The sequence below is a fragment of the Camelus dromedarius genome, chromosome 10, assembly GCF_036321535.1.
Source record: "Camelus dromedarius isolate mCamDro1 chromosome 10, mCamDro1.pat, whole genome shotgun sequence".
Lineage (NCBI taxonomy): Eukaryota > Metazoa > Chordata > Mammalia > Artiodactyla > Camelidae > Camelus > Camelus dromedarius.
The window spans coordinates 61,135,159-61,160,610 of record NC_087445.1 but is presented as its reverse complement, the minus strand read 5'-3'; the positions used below and the strand labels follow the sequence as shown (position 1 = coordinate 61,160,610).

At 52.2% G+C, this 25,452-nt stretch overlaps 2 protein-coding genes and 1 long non-coding RNA gene across 16 annotated transcripts in view; 2 read left to right on the top strand and 1 right to left on the bottom strand.

The window, feature by feature from the left end:
• WHRN (whirlin) overlaps positions 1-8,860 on the top strand; it is an 80,136-nt gene extending 71,276 nt beyond the window's left edge. For 5 of the 6 annotated variants that reach the window (XM_064490448.1, XM_031450282.2, XM_064490449.1 and 2 more), the window contains 5 exons: positions 3,203-3,274; positions 4,469-5,012; positions 6,888-7,069; positions 7,573-7,695; positions 7,982-8,860. In XM_064490448.1, coding sequence (XP_064346518.1) covers positions 3,203-3,274; positions 4,469-5,012; positions 6,888-7,069; positions 7,573-7,695; positions 7,982-8,164 — 1,104 coding nt within the window. In that variant the 3' untranslated portion in view covers positions 8,165-8,860. The remainder of the gene's footprint in view (positions 1-3,202; positions 3,275-4,468; positions 5,013-6,887; positions 7,070-7,572; positions 7,696-7,981) is intronic. The other variant, XM_031450279.2, reaches the window with a different exon arrangement.
• Positions 8,861-12,700: 3,840 nt separating this feature from the next.
• Positions 12,701-25,452, top strand: part of AKNA (AT-hook transcription factor) — a 52,927-nt gene continuing 40,175 nt past the window's right edge. For 5 of the 8 annotated variants that reach the window (XM_064490443.1, XM_064490445.1, XM_064490444.1 and 2 more), the window contains exon 1: positions 22,127-22,266. The gene's annotated coding sequence lies outside the window, so the exon portion shown is untranslated. Of the gene's footprint in view, positions 12,736-22,126; positions 22,267-22,459; positions 22,613-24,616; positions 24,728-25,452 lie in introns of those variants that run through there. The other 3 variants (XM_031450272.2, XM_031450274.2, XM_064490442.1) reach the window with 3 other exon arrangements.
• Positions 15,174-22,184, bottom strand: LOC135322302 (uncharacterized). Of its 2 annotated transcripts, none has more exons than XR_010382790.1 (3): positions 21,270-22,184; positions 20,522-20,627; positions 15,174-18,350 (listed from the first exon to the last, which is right to left on the bottom strand). It is a non-coding gene; the product is annotated as an uncharacterized LOC135322302 (long non-coding RNA). The 2 variants fall into 2 exon arrangements; XR_010382789.1 differs by lacking the exon at positions 15,174-18,350 and having other exon boundaries at positions 19,974-20,627; positions 21,270-21,369; positions 21,854-22,184.

Sequence of the window (25,452 nt, the reverse complement as noted above, 5' to 3'; positions counted from 1 at the left end):
CTTGAGCTTTCCTCATAAGTCAAGGCTGCGTGATAAATGCTTGTTGAATGACTAGATGAATGTTCAAAGTTCCTGATGTGCCAGAACGGGACAGAACCCCATGGCCTTGGCCCCACTGCAGACTGTCTTCTAAGCCCCAGGGTGCCTCAGGCTGAGTTTCAGGGGCGGTTGGCAGTGGCTATGTTAGAACATGGCAGAGGCCCCTGTTGTCTTGGCTGAGATACGTCCCAGGTCTCTGACTCCCTCAGGGCCTCCTGCCGAGGCCAGAGTAGTGACTACAGTCTTGGGAAGTCATTGTGTATAACCTGCCTCTCCATTCACCTTCGCCCTGGATGCTCTGTGTTGCGCAGCTGAACTTATTTCCAGGGAGCACTGGATTCGTTATGGTTTGGGAGGAGGGGGTGTATGGGAGGACTACTCTTTCCTTCCATCTGGGTGCTCCCATGGGCTAGGGCATATTGGGCAGACTTTCAGTTGCTGGGGCTGATTTGCAGGATCCCAGGCTTCTGATGTGACAGTCGCCTCCCCTCATATATTGTGCCAGAGGAGGGACTGCGGTTTCCCCATTTTACAGATGAGGAAACTAAGGCACAGAGCAGTTCAGTGGTTTGCTCATTGTCACCCAGCTCTGCCACTCAGAGAAGCCAGAACCGGCGCCACTGATCAGTGGATGGGAGAGCAGCCCTCCCCTCCCCCGACCCAAGGAGTCCCCCCCCATCGCTGCGTCACCTAGGCTGACGGCAGCTTCCTCCTGGGAGGCGGTGTGCAGGAGACAGGGTTGGAGAGAGCAGGAGAGATCAGGAGGCTGAGGTTTACACCTAAGCCTCAGCTTTGTTGGTAAAACAAGGCAGTTGTCCTAGCTTGACATTGCCCCAGAGGCATGAGGGGACCAGATGGGGAGCCCTGGGTGAGAAAGCCTCAGGGCTGGAAGGGCGGAGCATCGTGTTGGCTGGTGAGTTCACATAGTTGGCCTTTCTGACCGTGTGCCCTTTGCCCGCCCAGAATGCTCAAGGTCAGGAGCTCATTCCAGATGAGGGTCAGTGTGAAGTGACCTGGCAGCCTCTGCCCTATATATGGACTCGGGGGTGCCTTCCATCCCCTCTACTGCCTTGACCTTCACTCATACCACAGTTACTGCTCCCCACGATGACTTGCAGTAGCTGCCTTGCTCAGTTCTCTGCCCCCTTGGGCCTCCTCATGACAGCCAGAATTATTGATTAATTCATTCAGCCATTGATTCATTCATGGATTCATTAGTTTGCTTATTAAATATTTATCATGCAGCCACTATCCTGAACACTGAGGATAGAGTAGGGACCAGGTAGTTACAAGTCCTGCCTTTGAGGAGTTTTTATCCTAGTGGGAGACACCAGACAATAAGCAAATCAACATTATCACATCAGGTGGTGATAATTTTTTATTTTTTAAAGGAGTAACTGGGGGTTGAACCCAGGGCCTTGTGCATGCTAAGCATGCGCTCTACCACTTGAGCTATACCCTGCCCTCTACCCTGGTGATAAATCTTATACAGAAAAACAAAACAGGGTCAGGTGTTAGAAATGGTGTGGGGACGTGGGGAGGGGTGCTGTTTTAAACAGGGCTGGTCTAGGAAGGCCTTGCTGATGTCAGAACTAAGTGAAGTGAGAGTGAGTCAGTAGTGCAGGCAGAACAGTGAGTGCAAAGGCCCTGAGGCAGGAACCACCCAATCCTGTTGGAGGAGTAGCAAGAAAGGACCCAGTCATTAGGCATACTGAGTGCAGGGTTTGGAATTTCCTCCAAGTAAGATGGAAAGGCCCTGGAGGGTTATGAGCTGGAGAGAGACATTATCTGACCTAAGTTTCAAGATTACATCTTGGGTGCTGGCTGAAGAATAGTAATCAGGTCAAAGGAGAAAAATAAAGCAGGATTGGGGTGGGGGTTGTGATTTTAGGTGGGGTTGTCAGAGTAGACTCTCTTTGAGGAGGTGATAGTTGAGTAAGGTCTGGAAGGAGGTGAGCAAACAGAACATGCCTTGTGGATAGCCACGAGGAATAGTGTTCCAGACAGAAAGAACAGCCAGTATTAAATGTAAGAGCCCTGACATGCCTGCATTGCTTTAGTGTGGCTGGAGAGGAAGTGAGCAAAGGGGATCTTCTTAGAAGGCAAACCTGACCACATCTCTGTGGCAACCCACTGCCCTCAAGCTTAGGTCTAAGCATCTCTTGACTCATGTGGAACCACCCAAGGAGTCTCAAGCATCCTCTATCCTGCTAGCTTTATGCACGCCCTTATCTCTGAAACACCCATCCTTTGTCCACAAGACTCAGCTTTAAGCCCTGCTCCCTCCTCCAGGAAGCCAACCTGGATAACCCCTCCCCAGCTGCATTATATACCTGTGTTTCCTCACCCTGTGCAGTTTCCTCCTTGCTTGTTTTGTCAACTCCACTGTCTCTAAGCTACTGCCTGGAGCACTGAGACTGCTCAGTATTGATCGCTGAACTTGAGACTTGAGCCTGGTGTTGGTCGCAGAGGCTCATTGCCATTCTGGGCCCTGTGAAGGGGAGAGAAATGGCTCCGCTGAGCCCTCAGGAGTCCAGTTTAAAAAGTAGCACTGCTCAGTCTCCCAAGGGTGGCTAGGGATGGCCTCACGGCGGCTCAGTATCACTTGAGGGAGCAGTAGGCTTCTGGTGAGTTAGGAAAGGAAGGAAGAAATGAGCATTTTTGCAAAATAAGCTCCATTTAAACTGTAACCCCCCCCCCCCACGTAACATTAAAACCATTAAAATTAAAAGTGAGACAGAGACTTTCTCCATCCACCTCTCACTTGTACCTGGCCATTTCCACACCTTCCTGAGATTCTGTTAGGAGCAGCGTGGAGAAAACCCTTGGGTTTTGAAGGCAATGAGTGCACTGAGCACAGCACTCAGGTCAAGAGTCAGGAATTCCCAGTCAAGGCCAGAGCTACCTACCCCACAGCAGCTCCACGTAGTTCAGGGGAGGCTGGAAAGTCTCCAAGAGATTGAAATCCTTGCAACTGATTTCAAAATGAATGGCAGGAAAAATCGACGTTAATTTTAACGTGCAAATTCCCATGGAGCAGGGCGTATCAGGAGAAACTTGAACCACTTGAAGGTGTCATAGGGGCCATAGAATCTGGTGTCCTAGAAAGCAAATTGGTTTTTCGCTCTCTTATTTGTTCACAGTGCTTTCTTCTCTGTTATAGAACACTCTGGACCTGGAGGAAACTGGGGAGGCCGTCCAGGGCAATCTGAACACCCTCTCAGATGTTTCCCTGGTGAGACCCTTTCACTGTGTTTTGCCTTCCTGGGTCGGCCTGAGGCCCTGGGGCTGGCTCCCTAGTGAGAACCACAGGGAGGGGACCGAGGTCCTCAGCTGCGAGCTCTCTGCTAGTTCTGGGGATTTTAGTCAGCGCTGTCAGGCCATTTGACTGTTTGCCGAGTTGGTGCTACTTTTGCTATGTTATCTGAACGTTAATCATAGCAAGTACTGAAGCATGAAGCGTGGTGGAGAGAACCCCTCAAGGAGGCCATGTGACTACTCTGGAAAAGGGAATTAAACCTAACCTCATGCCTGCACATCAGCAGTCTGGGCAGCATCACTTTGTGATTCTGACCCAAATAACTTTTGAATGGTCTGGGTTCTGGAGTCAGACTGCCTGGGTTCAAATCCCAGTGTCTGCCACTGACTGTATGACTTTGGTCAAGTTTTGTAACCTCTCTGTGCCTCGGTTTTCCCATCTGTAACATGGGGTAATAACAGTGTACTACCCCATAACTTTGTGGCTGGGGTAAATTTGTTATTCTAAGTAAAGCATTTGGAACAGTGCCTGCACTGCCATCAGAGCTGTGTAAGTGTTGGGTGTTGGCACAGGGAGAAGGGGTATGGGACGACAGTATCCATAGCCAGCACCCCTCGCAGGTCCCTTGCTCACACATTATACACGCTGCTCCCCACCTCCCTACGACTCTGTGGGGTAGATGCGGTTTTCCCCACTGCCCAGAGTGCATTCAGAGAGGTTCTGTGCTTCACCCAGAGCCACACAGCACCCCAGCCCATGTCTGTCCACCTTCTTTCCGTTCCCCTCTCCAGTCCTGTCGTATACCTCCTGTCTCCAGTAATCATCATAAAGCCTTAAAAAGAAAAGCCAAAGAAAGGCCTTTTTTGTTTTTCCATCTCTGCATCATGCCTCTAATTAACTCCCACTCCCTGTGACAAGCCCTGGCTGATGCCAAGAACTTCAATTCCCAAAGGTAACGATGCTGTCCCCAGAGACGCCAGCCAAGATCCCAACGCTTATCAGTTGCTGAGATGCTGGGAGAAGTTTTCCACTCAGGTGTTGCATTATTCAGAGCAGCGTGGCCAAGCGCTGATAGAGCGGGGACGGAATTCCAGCCGGGGTGCTCTGCTCTCCCCTCTACCAGCTGCAATGGGCTCTGACTCCTTCTACTCCTGTTGGGTCTTTTGGCAGGATGATGTCAAGTCCACTTCCAAGGGGCTGCCTAGCTACAAGCCACCGCCTCCCCCACCACCTCTGGTCCAAGGCCACAACCACCCGCTCGCCCAGCCAAGGAAGCTGGGTAGAGAGGACCTCCAGCCGCCTTCCTCTGCATCTTCCCACTCTGGCATCATCTTCTCGGCTCCACGGAACCACAGCCCACCAGCAGGCACCACACCCGCCCCAGAGGACTCCTCTGGTTCAGCACAGGACTCGCCCTCCTCCCCCATCTACACCTCTGTCTCCCCAGCCAACCCTGGCTCCAAGAGGCCACTAGATGCCCATCTGGCCCTGGTCAACCAGCACCCCATCGGCCCCTTCCCACGGGTCCAGTCACCCCCATACCTGAAGAGCCCCCCTGCAGAGGCCACGCTGGCCGGGGGCGGCCTTCCACCACTCTCCCCCTCTGGACGCCCAGACCAGACGGGCACAAACCAGCACTTTGTCTTGGTGGAGGTGCACCGCCCGGACAGCGAGCCTGACGTGAACGAAGTGAGGGCGCTGCCCCAGACACGCAGTGAGTGCCAGCAGACCCTGGGCGGGCTGGGCTTGGGGTGCTGCTATGTCATCTTAGGAGGGGTCCCTGTCCCCTCTGGGTTGACCTGCTCGTCACAGCCAAGATGGGACCAAGTGCTCACCCAGTAAGGGGCCTTCTAGCTCAGGCATTCCCCACTCAGGGTCAGGGGGGCCGGGGAACAGGGTCCTGAGCCTGCATTGAGGGGCTTTGGAGGCAGAGGTGGGAATATGAGTCCCAGCTCTGCCATCACTGGCTGTGTGGCTGTGATGACCAGCTGCCATGCTTTCCCATCATGGATCAGAGGTAACAGTGACAGTCCTGCCAGGTCGCAGTGAGGGTTGGTCTCCTTCTCCAGGGTCCCCGGACCTGGTCACGCTGCACTCCCCTATAAGTCTTCCCAAAAGGTTGAGCCTATTCATGGCAGGGGTGGCTTCTGTGATCTCTGTCCCTCAGGGCCAGGCACAGAGCAGGTGCTGGGGAAAGGTGGGTATTGAAATTGCAGTCTCTGGACCCCTGGAGGTCTGCAGGGTCAGAGTGCAGGCTCAACCTTTCAGACCACCGGGTTGGGGGGTGGGCACAGCCCGAGGCTCCAGCCCCTGGGTATCCAGAGGACGTCCAGCTGGAGGGAAGGGTAGAGCCTACTTTCCACTCTGGAAAGCCTGAGCCCCCTGCAGGCTCTGGAACCCCTCCTTCCTATTAGTGAGTTGGGTCCACTTGGTTGGATTCTGCTGCCATCTTGTGGCTAAATGTCACGTGGGGCCACTGTGGCCAGAGAAGGTGGCCGGCAGGCCAGGTCAGGGGATGTTAACTGAACACCTGCTGTATGACAAGCAGTGGGCAGACCAGGACGCAGAATGTGGGGTCCCTGCATTGTGTAGCTCACTGAGGGAAGGCAGCTAGGCGGAGATCAGGCAGGATGTGGTGCGAGAAACTGGAGCTATCATAGATGATTCACTCCAGACCTGGCACTGAGCCGGACACACATGATAACAGATGCTAACAGGTGTACAGCCATCTCTTTGTGCCGGAAACACTCTTCTAAGGACATTGCCTGTGTTAGTAATGCATCTAATCTTCCCAACAGCCCTGTGAGGCTGGTACTGTTATTATCCCCATTTTACAGATGAAGAGACTGAGGCACAGAGAGTAACTATGGAGCCAAGTGGTCTGGCATTAGCCTGTTCTCTTGATTGCTTCACCCCATACGTCATAACCGTTAGTCTTTATGGTAACCCTGTGGGATAGGCATTGTTGCCTCTGTGTTAGAACAAGAATGTGAAGGCTCAGAGAGGCTGTGTAACTCACCCAGGATTGTGTAGCTGGTCAGAGGGGATTCACACTCCACTTGCCAGACCCCAGAGTGTCTCAAACTCAGGGATCAAGCCGTTACATACACAGTGAAGCGGCTTGGTTTGAATGGCGGACCAGAGGGTGTGTGTCCACCACTCAGCTCAGGCCACATGGGTCAGTAGGGGTACAGACCAGATACAGCAGATCTTTTTTTCTTTTTGAGAAGCTAGAAATTTAACTTTTATGTGAAATCTCCTAATTTGAACTTGTTGGTCCATTGTTAAAAATTGACAGCACTGTGAGAGTTAAAAAACAAAACAAAGCCAAACCCATATTTGTGGGCTGAGTTTGCCTTCTGACCTCTGTTTTAATCATTAAGCCAGAGGCAGTCAAGGCCGACATCCTGGAAGTGGCAGCCTTGGGGCCAGGCCTGGTTGGAAGGGCACGTCTCGGTAGGTGGAAAGGTAGCAGGGAGTCTGCCCAGGGAAATCCCCCCAGCCTTCCAGCCTGCAGCTCAGCTCCTCCAGGATGCCCAGGCCCGACCCCAGTTGTATAAACTACCACTCTCCTGTTCCCCGCTTCCAGCAGCCTCCACGCTCTCCCAGCTCTCGGACAGCGGGCAGACGCTGAGCGAGGACAGTGGCGTGGATGCTGGTGAGGCAGAGGCCAGTGCCCCAGGCCGAAGCAGACAGACGGCATCCACCAGGAGCAAGAGTAGCAAGGAGATGCCTTGGAATGAGAGGACCACCGAGGGGGCCACCAAACCGGTGAGCAAGGAGGAGGGGGTACAAATGATGGGGGAAGCACCCAACCCAGGTGAAGAAGAGGAAGGAGGTCTTGACCAGAGTTCGGCTTGACAAGTGACCACAGGAAGTGAGCCCCCATCATTGGAGGGATGTGGGTGTCCAGAAAGAATGCTACATTTGGAGGCTGAAGTTCCAGTTTAAGTCCTCCTTTGCTGCTGACAGTGACAAGCCAAGCACTGAAGGTTGATCTCAGGGATCTTTAAGCTCAGTTCTGACATGGTGGCCGGGGCAGTCAGTCCTGCTGCCACCACCAGGCAGCTTTGGGCCAGCCCTTTAACCTCCCAAACCTCAGGGATTTTTGTAGCAGTTAGAGAGCTAGAACACCAAGTGCTGTGCTTAGTGCTAGCACACTGCAGGCTCCTGTCGCAGGGCTGGAGTCTGTGCCCTGTTGGCCCAGAGGCCTGTCGTAGCCAGTCCAGCCCGCAGGTCAGGCCTGTCACTGGTTTCCTTCCTCACACCTGCAGCCCGGACTCCTGGAGCCCACATCCACCCTCATCCGCGTGAAAAAAAGTGCAGCCACCCTGGGCATCGCCATCGAGGGTGGCGCCAACACCCGCCAGCCCCTGCCTAGGATCGTCACCATTCAGGTATGTCCCCAGGGGCCCACTTGACCATCTCTCCCTGCCCCTGAAGGACCCTCTCTCAGCCCAGGGGGTTGCCACACCCAGAGGTGACCCAGCACTCAAAGGCAGACCCAGGCTTATACCACCTTTGTTCTCACTGTTCTCTCAGTTTTCCTCATCAGGGCTGTGGACACCCAGAGTGTAACTATCTGGTTGGCAGTGGCGGGCCTGACTTGATGAATGGTCAGGGCCAGGCTGGCCCAGCCCTCAGGCACCCCATGTGCCCATGGCCTGTGTCTCGCCCCTGCAGCGAGGCGGCTCAGCCCACAACTGTGGGCAGCTCAAGGTGGGCCACGTGATCCTGGAAGTGAACGGGGTGACGCTTCGGGGCAAGGAGCATCGGGAGGCCGCACGCATCATCGCAGAGGCCTTCAAGACCAAGGAACGTGACTACATCGACTTTCTGGTCACCGAGTTCAATGTGATGCTCTAGGGTCCGAGGCCCGAGGGCCTCCCACCGCTGCCCAGCCCCTGGCCCTGGTCCCTCCTCCCTCCTGGCACTGTTGAGCTTCTTGAGGGGCGGGTGCTGCATGGCCAGGATAGCAGGAAGACATCCCCTTACTCCTCATGGCCCACTGGACCAGACCCAGGGGAAGAGAGCCAGGCCAGGCAAACAGAAGGTTAGGTCGGGATCTGGTGCTGTACCCAGGACATAGTAGGCACTCAATACAAGCCTGGGTTTAGGGAAGGGAAGAAAGGAAGGGCATGCCTGTGTCTTGACACGTCCACCTGAGGCCTCCCAGGGCTCTGGGTTGGATGGAAGGCACTGTTGCCCTCCAGCCAGCGAGGAGCTGGCCCATCCCCGGATGCCCGAGCCTTTGTCTGGAGTGAAGTCACATGAGAATCCATAGGCGTGGCCCCAGCCAGGGAGGCTCTTGCAGGACCTTCAGTGCCACAGATAAGCATCAGGCACCCCTCGTTCACACCCCTGTTCCTCCTAACTCCTCATCCCCCAAGGTATTTATTATTTATTTCCCTCCCCCCACACCTGGGGACCCCAAGACCCCAGCCAGCTTTCTACCGTACCCCTAGCCTATCCCAGAGGCTGCCTTGCAGGTGACCAGCGACTTCAGTGTATTTATATACAGAGCTTATGACTTTAATTTTTCAATAAAGAGATCTGAACAAGGTTAGGATCCAGCATGCTATGTGGCCTGTGCGGCTGGGGTTTTGCTTGCTTGCCGTGGAGAGATGGGTGGGTAGGACAGATGGAGGCCCCCAAACATTGCACTTTCTCTGCCCCTTACGGCTCAGTCTGGGTCACACAGCGGCTGTGCAGGGGCACTTGAGCCGCACCCACATCTTGGAGCACCTTACTTGAAGGCTATTTACATATAATGTTTTTAGATCAAAATGCACAGGTAACTTTAAATGTTAAACTATAATGCTATACGCCTAAAACTTACAGAATAATTAAAAAATGCACACATATGTTATGGGGCAGAAAGAACAATGTGCACAAATGAAAACACAGAAAGGTGGCTTGTCTTGGGGCTGGTCCCAGAAGCTGACTCTGAGATGAGGATGTGTGTGCAGGTGATTCATTAAGGAAGTGTGGGGGAGAGGCCAGTGAAGCAGTGGAGGAGTCAGGAGGGGAGGTAAGGAGGCCAAGCAGGATGTGATTTCAGGCAAAGTCCTGCGGGGCAGCTGCAGCCTGATCCCATGAGAGACACTGGAGTGTAAGTTTGGGGTAGAGTTGTCCCCACTCAGGGCAAAAGGACAAGGCTTTCATGTTGTCAGTCTTTGGACAAGGTCTGGAGGGGAGGGCAGAGGCAGTGAATTCCCAGTCACTTCCCACCCTCCACCTGTGCAGGCCAAGCTGGTCCAGGAGCCCAGGGCAGTGGGTATTAGAAGTAAAAACACATGGAGGGGACAGGAAGGGGAAGGGGGCAAAAAATGGTCTGCTATACGGCCCCACTATCAGCCCTAGTGCCCAGCTCCTTTATCCCCAGGCTTTCTCTGGGGCAAAAAGAGTTTGAGAAGTCCTGCTTTGTCCAGCCCTGTGCTCAGGGTTCTTCCAGAAGTGGGTGGGGCGCAGTTGATTCCACAGATTTGCACCAGATCTTGCTCTTAGCTACTCCTGTCCTTTCCCCAGCTTAAGGAGACCACCTGAGGCCAGAGCCCTGGATGCCACTTGACCTCTGAAGCAACTAGTATCTCCAAAGTCCCCTGACCCTCCCAGGGGACTCTGTATGCCCTTCCCCAGGCCTTGTACCCCTGGAGGGAATAACCCTTACCTTGTTGCAAGAGGGCTTTGTCAGGCCCCATATCTCCTGGCATTACCCTCCAAATCCTGTGTGATCACAGGCAAGTGATTTCACCTTTCTGAGCCCAAGTTCTCTATCTAGAAAATGGATGTGGTAAACTGAATAATAGTCCCCAAAGGTATCTCGATCCTGTTATGTGTGAATGTTACCTTATGTGGTGAAGGGAGATGTGATAAAGGCATTTAGATGGGAAGGTTATCCTGGATTATCTGGTTAGGCTCAATGTAATCACAAGGGTCCTTGTGAGAGGGAGATTTGAAACAAGAGAGGAAAAGGTGTGTTGTGATGATGGAAACAGAGGTTGGAGTGATGCACTTCGAAGATGGAGGAAGAGAACATAAATCCAGGAATATAGGCAGCCATGTAGAAGCTGAAAAGGGCAAGGAAATGGATTCTCCCTGAGAGCTTGCAGAAGGAACTGACCTCACTGACACCTTGACGTTAGCCAGGTGAGACTGACTTTGGATTTCTGACCTCTCTTTTTAAGAACAAATTAGTGTTGTTTTAAACCATGAACTGGTGGTAATTTGTTACAGCAGCCACAGGAAATAAATACAATGGGGATACTGCTACTTGCCTCTGATGGAGGCTGGGATGCTGTGTGTGGGCTCAGAGTACCAGACTCAGAGTAAGCCCCAGGGAGATGATTGTTGTCAAGATGATGGTGAACGAAGGAGCCCTCTGGCCTTATAAACACCACATCTCTTCCAGGTCCAAGTCCCTGTGCATCTGTTGTGAATTGAGAGGGTTTTGTCTATTACTGACTCGCTGTGTGAATTTCAGGCCAGTTATTGACCTGCTCTATGAACTCCAGGGCAGGTCATGACCTCCCATGTCCTGAACCAGCCATCTCCCCACCCAGTCCAACCCCAGGGGTCTGGGAGCTCCCAGCAGCCGCTACCCACAGTTCCAAGTTTGTACTCTGAAAATAAAAAAAGGACGAGAATGAGTTTATGGAACTGCTGCTTCTGAAATTCCTAGGCCTGACTCTGGGGTTGCAGACCATTGGGTGTGAGGGTCCCCCTCGCCAGTGGAATTTTAAACCTAAAAACATTCCTTTGCAGACGGTCTTAGAAAGGCCAAGCTGCTTGCCCAAAATTGCATAGCTAGTGAGTGGTAGAGGACAAATTTGGGCCCTCGGCTGCGTGAGGTACACAACATGAAGCTCCAAGATAAGCAAGTGTCCTGATGTCTTTTAAAGGGACCCAATACCATGAGCTAAGGCAGCTTGGATATTGGGAGAGGGAGGGGCCAGAAGTCCACCTGGCCACATATACCTGTGGCCCTAACATCTTTACTCATAATGCCAGAGCTGGAGGGGGAAGGTACAGTTTCAGGGCCTGCTGTTAGATGAAGGAGAAGACAAGAAGAGGGCAAATTTTTGGTTTGAGCCAGGGCCTGCCCAAGCAAGTGCGAAGCTGACCTTTAAATCACCTGGCATCTTCTCTGCTTTGGAGAAAGCAGGGTGAGGGGTGGTGGAGTAGCCCACTGTGAGAATCACAAGGACAGAGAACAAGGCATAGCTCAGATTCCCACACCACAGAGTTTGACACTTTGAATCAAATTCTACCTTCACCACTTCCTGGCTGTGTAATCTTGGGTAAGTCACTTAACCTCTCTGAGGGTCAATTTTCTCATCTTTAAATGGGGAGTATAATACTAACCTAACTTGTGAGTTATTGTAAGGAGTAGCAAAAATGTTTGCCCCTGGCACAGAGGAAGATTTTAGTGACTAGAAGCTGCTACTGTGATTACAATTAGTCATGAGTGTAAGGAGTCACTGGCAACCTGGGGAACTGGGAAGAGCTTTCTGCCAAGAGGAAAGAGAATTGGGCTGCAACACGACTACACAGCTGGATGCCAGACCTTGGGCAAGTCACTTCCTGTCTCTGGGCCTATTACACCCGTCTGTGAAACAGGATTGGTGGAGGAGTCCTTTAAGTTAGTGTCATTAATTTATTCTTTATAGGCCTTGTACAATGTTTATGTATTTATTTAGCCCCGTCAGCAACCCTGTGAGGCGAGAATTAAGAATCTCATTTACCGGAGGTTCATTGGCAGCCAGTGGCGGAACTGGGGCGAGAGCCTAGGCCAGTTTGACACCTTACATTGCCATCCCTCACGGTGTTTCAGTGAACAATGGATTTTTTCTGTCCTGTTCTCACTGCAGGACCTTGAGGAAGTTCTCATCTCTCTCCAGGCCTGCTTTTCCGCGCTTGTCTAATGATGGTTCGGAGTAGAATACACTTAGAGGGTAATGATATTACCTACTTACCTGACAGAGAGGATCGAGTAGAGTAAAAAGTATACAACAGTGTCTGACACATAATAAGTGCTCAAGAAAAGTTTACTGTTACGAAGCAGTCGTTTCAGCTATCAGGATTTGTGATTTCTTCCTCAGTGTGGCTCTGTGCGACCCGGCACAAATGTCTTAACTCCAGGCCTCAGTCTCTCGGGCTGCAGTTGGGCGGGTTCCAGAAAGACACGCAGTCTCCCAGATTTGAGATTTTTCTGTCCTGGAGCAGCGTCGGAACCCCTAGGGGCGGGCCGTAAACTGCCGCCTCTCTGCGATTGGTGGGGCTTCCAGAGGCCCCGCCTCCCGGGGCCGCGCCCCGGCCGTCACAGGCCGGCCTCCGAGATTATGCAAAATGTCGCCGCCCCGCCCCGCGCCGGGATTGGAGGCCTTTGTTTGCCGCTCAACTCCAGGAAACCACCCGCGCCCCGCCGCGGCCAGCAGGTGAGAGGCAGGGAGGGGCTCGCGGTGGGTCTAGGGCGGGTCCTGGCCCCTCGCCGGGTCTCAGTTTCTCAGTCGGGGGAATGGGGAGGGAGAGAGGACAGAGTGGATGGGCTCAGATCCACAGTTACCGCGCTGCTTTCGGCCTCTCCCACGTGGAAACCCCTGCGCACGGGAAGGAGACTGATAGCTGCTCCAGGAATGGGAGGGAGCCCTGGAGGGGCTATCAGGATCTGAGTCCCAACCCCGCCGGTTTCGGGATTGCGCAGTCCCCACTCTCTGGCCTCAGTCTCCATCTCCGTGCAATGGGGGCGTTGGCTTTCTCTCTGTCTCCAGCTGGGGCTGGTCACAGGGAGGGGAGGGGTCCCGAGGGAATCGGGGGTGGTCCTTGGCGGGGCCTCTGGCAGTGTTTGGGTTGGAGGTGTGGCCCGGGTAACTGTGGTTACTGGGGAGGTGGGACTTATCTGTCCAGGGATTTGTGTGATACTCGCTCACCCGGCAACAACCTGCGCAGCCTGACAACTCGGAGCCACGCGCCCTCCCCGGACGCCTAACGCAGGTTTCTTTTCCTCTTTTCGGCAGGGGTAGGGAGGTAGAGCAAGGGCCAGCATGAGGGTGGGCAGCTCCGACAGTGGTAGGAACTGGAACGGACTGCAGGAATAAGGCCAACCTCTCTTGGTACACAGATGGGGAGACTGAGGCCCAAAGAGGGGCTGAGATTTGCCCAAGAGGGCACAATGTGGCGGGCACAGGGCTGGCCTCTCCCTAGTGTGGTGGCTCTGGCACAGGTAGAGCCAGAGCCTTCTGGCTGCGCGACCTTGGACGAGGATTTTCCCTACTCCTTTTCCCTGGCTTTTGTTAAAAGAAATGACAAGTTGGAGTGGATTATTACCTACGTTTCAAAAGCTTCTGCTTCTAAGTAAAAAAGTTGGAAAGGAAAGGTGCTGATAACAAACCCGAGCTATTTGGAGCTGAGAAGAGAGGCTGAGACAAGCTGCAGTGAAAAGAGACATTGTTCCTGTCCTCTAGAACAGAAAGAGAAGAAATGAGTGAAACTAAAGCACGAAGGACTGAAGTTAGATCCATACAGGGACTTCCCAATAGACATTTCCATGCACCTCCTTTGGAGTTGGTGGGTTTAATTTTTTGGCTATTGGCTTTGTTTTGTCAAGAAACAGGATTTCTGCCTATCCGTTTGAGGGTGCCTAACTCTGTTACTCACCAATAGAGGTTGGACCCCGGGGTCTTTGGGAGACTATTTGGATTTATTCCCAGGGGTGGTCTCAGTTCACCGGAAAGAGGGAGAAGATGCCCATGTGAGGCCTTTGTCTCCCAAAGTCCAGCAGTTTGCATTTGAAACGTGGTTTGGGCTGTTTCTTGCAAAGGGGTTTCATCAGCTCCCATCAGCCTGGAGAGTCCACTAGAGGTGCCAGGGTTTCCAGAGAGACTGGGAATGGCCCCGGCATTGCGGCTGTCATGCTGAGAGGGTATTTTGGAAACTAGTGCACACTGAGGGCATTTCAATTTACCCCTACGAGGTAGATAAGAAAGAGTATTTTTTTTTAAGCATCTGGCTCTATCACTAGCTGAATTCCAGGTCCTTTTGATGTTTCCTCAGTCCTGGGAGGTGGGGCAGATCTGGAGACTGGGAATTAAAAGAACTTGGATTGAATCCTCAGTCTGGCTTCAGTTCTGAGCACTCACTTTTCCCCTCTGTAAAATGGGAATGGTAATGCCATTTTTAAGGCTCAAGGGAGATGGCATCATAGAAAGTTCTGTTCAATCCACATTCTAAGTTTGGAGAGAAGGAAACTGAGGTCCAGAGAAAAGAAAGAATAACAATAATAATACTATTGATAAAAATAGCTAATGTTATGGAATGCTATATTCCAGACACTGTGCCAAGGGTTTTCCTGCAGTGAGTGAGGTCTGGGAGGGCAGGAGCTCTTGTCCATCTTGTCACCAGTCACCCTCCCTGTGCCCAGGACAGAGCCCTACATGTAGTAGGACTCAGTATATTGTTGTTGATTGCCTAAATCACTTAGCGTTCACATTGTCACCATAAGATGGGTGCTATTGTTGTTTTCATTTTACAAATGAGAAGCCTGAGGTTCAGAGAGGTTAAGTTGCTAACCTGAGGTCACACAGCTCTTCGTTGGGGTTAGTCAGTCCTTACTTTGGGATGTTGCAGGGGTGTGTCATCTGAGAGCTGATTGTGTGGATCTCTTCCCAGTGCTGTGTTCAGTGATACCATGTTGGTAGACTGAAATTGACCATAGTAAGGGTATTTATACTATGGAAATTAATAAATGCCGCAATTCTGGGCTTTTTCTCTTTCTTTCTTTCTTTCTTTCTTTCTTTCTTTCTTTCTTTCTTTCTTTCTTTCTTTTCTTCCTTCCTTCCTTCCTTCCTTCCTTCCTTCCTTCCTTCCTTCCTTTCTTTCTTTCTTTCTTTCTTTCTTTCTTTCTTTCTTTCTTTCTTTCTTTCTTTCTTTCTTTCTTTCTTTCTTTCTTTCTTTTCTTCCTTTCTTCCTTTCTTCCTTTCTTCCTTTCTTTCTTTCTTCCTTTCATGAGAGCTGCATGTGAAGGCTGTTCGATGCTAGAAGACAAGCCTTGCTTTCCATGGTAGTCAGAAGTTGGAGGGTTCCTGGTGATGTAGGAAACCCCAGGAAAGCCAGGCCAGAAGACTTATGCCCCACTACAGCTCCCGTAAAGTGTGGGATTTTGGAAGGAAGCTTTTATAAGATGAGGCTCCTAGTCTGTGATGTGAGTGATGCAATGTAGCTGCCCTCTGACTTGGGAACAGGTCATTCTGAGCCTGAATTCCAGGCCAAAATGTCTGGCTTTTAACCTGAAAGGGACAGCAGCCATTGATGGTCTTTAAGCAGGGAAAGGCTTGGCCAGAATGATGCTCTAAGAAGATTTATCCAGCAGCATGTGCTGAAGAGATTGGAGAGTGAGTTGGGGTGGGGGCTCTGGGAAGAGGCACTAGTTGACCAGGGGACCAGGAGGAAGCTAACAGCACCCCTGGTTTTCTGAGCACCTCCTGTGAGCTAAGCCCAGCAAATTGTCTTATTACCTTACAGCCATGTCCCTGAGGACTGGGTTACCCTCAGTCTGTAGATGAGGATATCAGGGAGGTTTGGAAACATATCTAAGTTCAGAACTACCAGATTTAGACCCAGGCATCTCTGCCCCCAAACCTTCACATTTTAAATTTCTCAGTCCCTCCTCCATTCCAGCCTTCCATCCCATCTTGGCTCTGATCATCCTTCCCAAGTGTCAGCTGAACTCCAGCTCAGCTGCAGAGAGAGATCCCCTCTCCGAGGGGTAGTCTTGTGCCAGCCCCCAAGATCCTTGCTAGCATTCCCATTACCCTGCACCCCGAGCTGGGCCTAATCTATAGGGGAGGGACCAGTGATCAAAGCCAGATTTGGATGCCCAGCTATGAATCTTCTTGGAGTCTTGAGACTGCAGCCAAGGATCAAGGACTGGGAGGGACCTAGAGGTCCAGCGGGGCATTCAGCTCCCCCAAAGTCAAGGATTCATTTAGAGGGTAATGTTTTACTTGTGGGTGCATATCCAACTCTGCCCCTGATGTGCTGGGTGACTTTGGGCAAGTTGTGTAACCTCTCTGGGCCTTCCCTTATCTGTTAAATGCCTGATTATGAGGCTCCAATCAGACAACACATGCTGTGTCCCAAGACGTTGTGAGTGGCTAAGGCTGGGATTGCTTGCTTTCCTTTTTGTGATCTGCACATAATCCTACATGTTGTGTAATGGCTGTATGTTCCTTGTGAAAAAGCACATGGTGTCAGAGTCTAAAAAGAGGAAGAGAGAAAGTGTGGGATGGGGGTCCTGAATGTCACAGAATGTCAGAGCTGCAAAGACCCTCAAAGGGCCCAACCACTCTTCCCAGCTTTCATAGTTGGAGAAACTGAGGAGGGCCGTGTCCGCGCTCTCACCAGAATGGAGCTCTATACAGTGTACGGTGGTGGCTTTTGTTTGTTTGGCTTTGTTTTTTAATGTTTGTTTTACTCTTATTTTGGGGGAGTGGGTGGGAGGTAATTAGGTTTATTTATTTATTTTTTTAGAGGAGGCACTGGGGATTGAACCCTGGACCCAGTGCATACTAAGCATGCGCTCTACCACTTGAGCTATACCCCCACCCCATTTTACTCTTATTTTTAAAGCAACTGTTATTTTTAGAAAGTACACATAAGGAAAAAGAGTAAACTTGCCTTAGTTTGTTAACCTAATAGGAATAATTGTGAACATTTTGGAGTACCTCTCTTTTTCCCTCCCTTCCTCCCTCCCTCCTTCCCTTCCCTTCCTCTGTATTTTACTGTATTTTTCTGTAATGGACTCAAACTAGATATATATTAGTTTATAACTGACTTGTTCACGTAACATATCACAGTTCTTTCCCATCACTTCATATTCTTCTACAATTCAACTGTTAATAGCTGCATTATATTCCTTTGAGTGGAAGTATCATAATTTATGTTAATGATCCCCTGTTGTTGGACACTGAGGTTGTTTCCAACCTTTTCACCTACTGTTAAGGTTCAGTCGCAAAGTGACTAAGATTGTAGTGTCTGGATTCAGACGGCTTGATTCAAACCCAGCATGCTCTCCTGTGAAATGGGCATAATAATCCCCACCTCCTTAGATTGGCATGAAGATTAAATAATGAGATCCTAATCCATGGAAAGGCCTTTACAGAATATGTGTGCAATAAAGTTTTGCTGTTAGCCATGCATCCCCAGCATATGCACATTTTGTTGCTGTTGTTTGATTCTTTCCAAGGAACATAAATTTGAGGGTGTGGGTGTGTGTGTTCCTCACTATGGCCACACCCTCCTCATAACCCATGTTTCAGTTGGCTAAGGAAGGCCTGTTTCCTCCCCTCCTTAATGAGTCAGGGTAGGGACACAGTTTCTAGCTGGGTCAGTGACCCCCAGCGTTGATCTGGGGACCTCAGGGAAAAGGGTCACAGGGAGAGAGCAGCCTTTCTCTCCACTTGTGTAAAGGACTCAAAGCTTGAGCTGTGGCTGATATTAGGGAAGTTCCAGAGCCAGGAAAATTACACTCAGTTTTGCAAGGAGCAGGCCATATGAACATTTCATGGATATGGCCAAAGTCATGTGCTCATGAACTCTGTGCCAGCTGGGCACTGGCCAGGACTTGAGGTATATAGTCTCAGTAACCAAGGATCCTGTAAAGTCAGTATTACCCCTATTTTACCGATAAGAAATCTGGGGTTCAGAGAAGTTAAGAGACTTGCCCAAGGCCACACAGCTTTCAAGAGAGAACCTGAGGTCTTTCTATTAACAAAGCCCTTGTGCCCTAAATGCCTGCTCCCTGCAGCCTCCCATCGGCACGGTGTTGCTGCCTGTGTGGGCAAGTGGAATCAAAGAACCCAGGAGATTTAGTGCTAGAAGGTCATTTCTGATAACCTCAGAGATAATCTCATTAAGCCCTGAGGCTCCGAAGCTAAGAGAGGGAAAAGCACTTGCCTGACTGATGTCACTCAGGCTGGAACTTGGGTCTCCACTTCCCAAGCCAGGCTTCCATCGGTTCTTCTGGGTCCCCTCCTGCCTCCTCACCCCCACACCCCTGCGGATTTTAACAACGGGGTAAAGTCAGCCCCTGAGCGGAAAGGAGTGTGTGACCTCAGGGTGGATTTTTCTTCCCCAGGGAAAGGAGATGTGGGGCACTCAGGGAGGGGCCGAGGATGAAATAAGAGCCTTCAGCCCCCATGAATCCTCAAGGCACCAGCCCCTGGTTTCCCCCAGGATGTCCAAGAAGCTTGGTGGCCCCACGGTGCCCCCTGGGCCTCAAGACATCATCTAAAGTAGTAACTCTCCAGGGCTCATCACATCAGCGAGCGATGCCCATCCTGGTCCAGGGCCATGTACTGGGTGGCACCGGAAGACTTGAAGACAGACTCATCTTGCAGTCTGGTTAATGTGCCAGGCACTTAGGTGGGGCTCCAAAATGACTATGGAGGGAGGGAGAGGGGAGGGCGCGCAGTGGGAAAGTGGGTGAGAAATGTTAGCGTGTCATGACCCAGGCTCCCGTGGTAAGGACTGGCAGGCTTGTGCAGACGCAGCCCCATGTGGGCAAGCTTCTGATGGAAGCAAGCCCTGGCCGTAGTGGTCAAAGGTTTTTGTTTGCTCTTTTGTTTCTGTTGGGTGTCCAGGAACTAATCTCTTCCCCATCTCTGGGCCTCAGTGTCCTGGCCTGTGCAATGGAATCCTACCCCTGTCCCGCCCACTTCCCAAGGCTATTCTTAAGCATCTGGTGCTATGAAGGATGAGAAAGCACCTTAGAAAACCAGAAGGCCCTGTGAGGAACCAGAGCCTCATTATAGAGTTAGAACCTTGGCTTAGTGGATTGTAGTTAGCTGGTAGTAAGCTCCACTCTTGGTTTTATCATGCCCGGGTTATTAATGATCTCTGCAGGGTACACGGCGTGAGCACCAGGCATGGTGGCTAAGAGCTGGGTCTTCATGTGTCTGAATCTCTAGCTGTGCTTAGCAGCTTTGTGACTGTGGGCAAGTTGCTGGGGCTCTTGGGACCTCTGTTTACCCATCTGTAAAATGGGGATGTTAGGCCAGTCTTGCTGGGTTGTTGTAAGGGCCGCAAGCCAGGCTGGGGTGACTGGCTAGATTCAGCAGATGGTCCAGCATGGGTTGCCTGTGCTTATTCTCTGTGTCAGGGCCTGTGTTGGCCACTGGGACATAACATGAGCACTTCACTGAGCTCCCAATTGTCAGGCAGACAGATCTAACATCCAATTCCAAATGGTGAGGCCCCCACGAAGGCACGAGGAGCTGGGATTTGCAGGCTGTCTGGAAGTCACCAGGGAGAAGGAGTGGGGGTTGGGTGACGAGGGGGAGCACCGCACATTTGTCCCAGGACAGCAAAGAGCCCCGTGTTGCCTGAGCTTGCTGAGAGGGGAAAGGCTGGAGCGGCAGCCAGGCTATGGAGTTTCATCTTTCCCAGAGCATCGGGCAGCTAGCTAACAGAGTGTTTTAAGCACAGAAGGGCCGTGTTTGGATACTTCTGTTTTGGAAAGAACCCTTGGAGCAGTGTGAGGAATGGATTGGAGGGACCCAAGAGCTTTCCAGGAGAGGCTGTTATGGGAGGCCATGTGGGGAAGCAGAGACAGATTCTAATGAGATTTAGGAAATAAAATCAATTGGCATTAATGATGGATTGGTTATGGGGTGTCAGGGAGAGGATGATGGTCGGTTCTGGCTTGTGCACGTGGGTGAGAGGTGGGCCAAGCTGAGGAAGGTGGCTTTGAGAGTGGCAATATAATGAGCTTGGTTTTGGATAGACGTGGGATTTGGTCCTGCCGGGAGCGGGCACCACACAAGCAAAGGCAGGGAGGAGGGTTAGTAAGACTGGGGTGTCAATGAAATGGAATAGGGTGCATAGGAGGCTGTTTCCCTCGGGGTCTGGGTTATCCAGGGGTCATGGGGCGTGCCTGGCTGTAGCAGCCACCTGGCGTTGATGGCAGTGCTGCCTGGGTTAATGACCAGGGAGGGAGGGTGAGTGAGTGACGGGGTGTCAGGGCAGCCCGCCCCTCACACAATGGACCACATGGTCACCAGAGCTGGCAGGGAGGGGCCTCATTAGGGTTTGGCTCTGCTCCACGTTTGGCTGGGGCTGTGGGTAGAGCCCCGCCAGCCAGATGTGGGTAAAAGGCGGGAAGAGGGTGGGGTGATTACTGGGATGAGGGCATTTGGTTCTAGCTCTGCCAGATACTCACAAACTGACCTTGGGAGGATTCATTCATTCATTCTTTCATGCTCCAGGCCCCTGGCTCTGCACTTTGCAAGGGGATCTTGGCAGCAGCCCTGTGGGGTGGTTATTCTTCTTAACCCTGTTTTATAAATGAAGAAACTGAGGCTTGGAGACGTGAAGCTTCACAGGTCACAGAGCTAGTAAGAGGTTGGGCTGGGATTTGAACCAAGGTCTGCACTGACTGTAAGATGCATTTTTTTCTCCTACACGGGTGGTTCCCAAACCTGGCTGCTCATCAGAATTACCTGGGGGGCTTTTTGGACAATGCAGAGGACAGATTCTTTTCCTTTTTCTTTGGTTTCCTGAATTAGATTCCCTGGATCCTAGGTGGGGCCACCCCTCTGTCCTGGCTCCTGCTTCTCTCTCTTGGCTCCCTCTGCTCTGGGCACACAGCCTCGCTGGCCTCAGAGAAAGCCCAACTGGGTCTTATCTTGCCCTTTGTACTTGCCCTTCCAGAATACCCTACAGCGAGCTCTTCTTGTGGTTTGCTCCTGCCCATCCCATCTCTTCCTTCTAGTCCCTTGTTTGAATGTCACCTTCTCACAGAGACCTTTCTGGCCACCCTCAAGCCCTCATCTCCATCCCGTCACTTTCTGACCTACAGATTCTCTCCCAGTAACCTGCTTAAATCGCTGATGCCCAAAGACCAAGTCTGTAGGTCTGGGTGAGTCCTGGGTATCAGGATAACAGAGAGCAACCTGGGATATGGATCACCACCTACCTCATCTCCGCCTTGGTCACATCTCTCTCCATGTTTATTTGTTGTCTGTGTCTTGGAGCCAGAGCTTGGCCTGTCTTGTGTCCTGCCATATTCTCAGCATCTGGAAAAGCACCCAGCACACTATAGGAGCTCAGTAAGTCTCTGTCAGATGAATGAATGGAATGAGAGGGGCTTGGGAAAAGGCAGCTTGCCATCTGATGAGCCCTTGGAATAACAGGGGAAATTCACATGATCAGCCAATTCCCCACCTCTGTGCTGCCTGGAAAATCCCACTGTAATTACAGTCCCAGCTTGGGGTGAGGACAGTGTGTGGGATGGCAGGAATCGATGCAGCCTCCCTGAGGTGTTGGGTCGCATATTGGCAGACAGGGCAGAGAGTCAGAGCCGGCAGTGTGCCAAGCAAGCATCCAATCTGAGCTCCCACTGTACAGTTGGGCACTGTGCCCTAGTGAGAGAGGGAGACTAGAACAAGGTTATGCCCTGGAGGGAAGGCGCTAGGAGAAAGCTCTCAGAGGCCTGAGGCTGCTGGAGGCTTCCTTCCAGGCTCAGCATGCTGTGTGAACTTGGCCAAGCCTCTCACCTACTTTGGGCTTTATTGTCCACAGTTGCTGAGATGGCTCCAAGCTCTGACACTGGAGGTTTCCAGAAGTCCTTTCCTGAGCGGCGCAGACCCACAGAGGGCCAGCAAGGGGTTAAGCTCCTTCTGCTCACTCTCACTCTGCACGCAGACAAACCCCCTCCTTCTGACAAACACTTGTAGGAAATCAGGCTGGGCGCTTCCTGCCGAGGCGAGGCGGCCGCAGCCCAGCCGCAGCAGGGGCGGGGAGAGGTGGGGAGCGGAGCGATGCTTGTCTGTGAGCAGCGCTGGCGCTGGCAGAGCGGCCTGGAGGCGGGCCAGGGCTCCGAGGAGGCAGGGGCTCCCCAGGTTTGGAACAAAGACTTCACAGGCAGGTCCCCTGAGCCTGGGTCAGCGGGATGGTGGTGGATCCAGAGAGAGGTAAGGGAGCGGAGGAGGGCGGGCTGGGGGGAGCCGCCTTCCCGCTGGACGGGCCAGTCACAGGCTCTCTGGGACGGTCTGGGCGGCTGGACCAGCCCAGCCAGGAAGTTGCAGCTGTGGCAGCTGCATTACTTCTCTCTGGCTTAGGGGAACCCGGCCCCGGGGCCAGGGTGAATTTTAGGGGGATTTCCTCAAGCCTCGGGATGCCGGATCCCAATCTGAGCTCTGATTCTGATCTCTGTGAACTTGGGCAAGCGCTGGTCCCACTCTGTGCCTGAGGTGTCCTCATCTGCACGTGGAGAGTTAGTCCCACGGGCTGCTAAGGGGCCCCAGACATGATGTGCAGGTGAGGAGCAGCCAGGAGGCAGCAGGGGGATCCCCACTAAAGAGTGGCCCATTTTCCTGAAGAGAAGGAGCAGGAGAGGAGCCAGGGATGGTGCAGAAGACCTGGCCCAGCCCTTCAGGCTGGTGGGATAAGAGTCCACAGCAGTGAGGGGCACCTTTCCACCTTTTCCTTCTCCTTGGCCTCTGCTGCGGGAGAGAGCTGGGGGCAAGGGGAACATCCGGAGGGGGAAGTGGCTGATGCTTCCCCGAGGGACTGGTTTCTACACTGCTGGCTGGTGGGAAGCCCTTGAGAACTGCAGGTCTGTGCCCTGCCCGCTCGCTGATCAGGGAAGGCAGCTGAGTCTGGGGCTCTGAGCTGCAAAGCCCAGCCTTTTTGGAGGGGCCCTGCCACTCGGTAGGGCGAGTCTTTCTTCCCCTTCCTCTCACCGCCCCACCAAGTCTGATGGACTTGGTTTCACAGTCACAGGCCCCGGGTTTCACACTTCCTGATTGTGAGGTCTTGTGAGAGCAAGCCGCCTCTCTGCGACTCAGTTTCCATACCTGGGAGATGTCAGGGTCCGGGGAGGAGCAGTGGGGGCACCTTGGAGAGCCCTGGCTGGATAGTGAGAGGCTTCAGAGGGCACGAGGAGGCAGAAGTGGGCTGTGTGGCTGAAGGTGGCAGAGGAGAACCCAGGGATTGAGCCTTAAAGGGAAGGGTCTTCGGTTTTGGACTGAGGGGGGCAGGGAAGCCCTGTGAGGGTGGCCGACCCACTTAGGAAGTGGAGAGACAGACTACAAGGGTCTCGTAGACCCATGAGAGAGCCAGAGGCAGGGGTGGTGTGGATGGAGGGAAGAGGCATACAAAAGGAGGGGGGAGTGGGTGGTGCTTCCTTGTGGGGCAAATCTCTCCACGGCTGGCAGGGCCCCTGAGCCCCAGAGAAATGAGCCCCACAAGGACAGCCCAGCCCTTGAGGGGACTCAGTGCTCAGGGGGCTCTCCTGGGCTCAGCCTCCAGCTCATACAGCTGGACCTTCACCCTCGGGAGCAGCCCTGTGCCCTCAAGAAGGCTGACTAGAACCACCCTGCCTTTGGCCGCCATTCAAGGACCCCTGTCCGAGCTCTCTCCAAGGTCTGTTCATACTTTCAGACCTCTGTGCCTTTTCCTATGCTGTTCCCTCTGCCTGGAATGCCCTCCCTCATTCTCCTCCCCCAAATCCTCTTTGTCTCTCAGGCCCAACTTAATATTTCTGTCTTCAGTAACCCTCTGTACCCTCATTTGAAATTTTGGAACACTTTTACTCCTGTCTGTTGTTCCTCATGTCTGTGTCACACTTGGCACATAGTAGGAGGTATAGGGTTTTTTTAAAGTTAATTTGCACCCAGTAGGTGCTCAGTATATAGCTTTGTTACTCTGCAGTGGGACCTCAGGGAGGAGGAGGCTGTGGCCCTTAGAAGCGAGAGAATCAACCAGGAACCTCAAAGTTCACATAGTCTCATCTCTTACCTCCCAGCCCACCCTAGCAGGGCGCTTCTCCCCTGTGGCAGCAAGGGCGGGTGGCGTTTTCTCCATCTTACAGAGGGAAAAACTTAAACCCAGCGGTTCACAGTGGAGCAGCAGCACCAGGCCCAGAAGCTGGTCTCTGGACACCCTGACTGCTTCTCTTTCACAGCAGCCCCATGAGCAGGTGTCCTCATCCCAGCATGAGGTCAGCACGCGCTTGGCACTCGTGTGTGTTTGTTGACTGGCTGACAGCTGGTCCTGGGCCCTGTGGCTTGTGTGGAAGGCAGAGGTTTTGCTCAGGAAAGTCTCATAGGTTGGAGGCCCTGGGGAGCATGTGCAAAACTCCAGCCAGTGACCACAGTTGCCTCTGATGAGTGGCTTCCCCTTGTCACAGTGAGATTTCTGTAACAACTGAGTCATCCCAGGAGACAGGATGTTCCTCTTTGTGCACCCTGAGGTCTCTGTGATTGGGCAGGCTGCTCTGTGGCGTGGCTAGAAAAAAGCCCTTTAAAAAGTCAAAAAACCACACGCCTCCCCCAGCCCCTTCCTTGGCGGAGGTTTCAGAAAGAGAAAAGCAACGGCTTATGGCGCCTCGCACACCTGCCATGGTAGCAAGATCCAGAAGGCCCAGTCAAGGTCAAAGGGTGGGGCTTGCTTGCCTAGGGCACTGGTTTGAAATGCAGATTCCTGGGCCCTACCCCAGGGCCATTGAGTCCAGCTCTCTTTGTGTTGAATTCTTAAAGGATTCTTAGGAGCATTCAAACTGGCAGGAATTTTCAAGAGGGCTACAGGCCCCCCCTGAGAAGTTGTGGGAAGCAAGAATTAGAGCTTCTTTTTTAAAATACTTATTTTCTATTGTATCTTTCTAAAAATTCAATTTTGGATATATATATATATTTCTCAAAAACATGTAATATATTTGTGTGAGAATGCATGTATATAAGAAATACATATATTAGGTATATGAGCAAATATGTCTTTAGTGATGAGTTGTGTGATTAAAAAAAAAAACTGGAGACCACTCCCTAGGCCAAAATCGACAGTTTCCAATCTTACTGTCACTAACCAGCTGGGTGATCTTGGCCAAGTCACTATTTCACGCTGAGCTTTAGTTTTTGGATTTGAAAAAATAGTTTTCCTATGACCTACTTACCTGTTTGCAGAGAGGACAGATGGAGAGCAGGTAGCCTGGGCCGGCACAGAGAGGGCCCAGCATGTGTGGTGGGGATCGTGGGGAGGCTTACAGGGTGATCGGGGGTGGGGGGAAGTTCTGGGAGGAGGGAGGAAAGCTGAGTGGAGGGAAGAGGCTGAGGCCTTGGAGACCCTAAGGAGCAAGGATTGTGGCCAGAAGGAGGGGAATG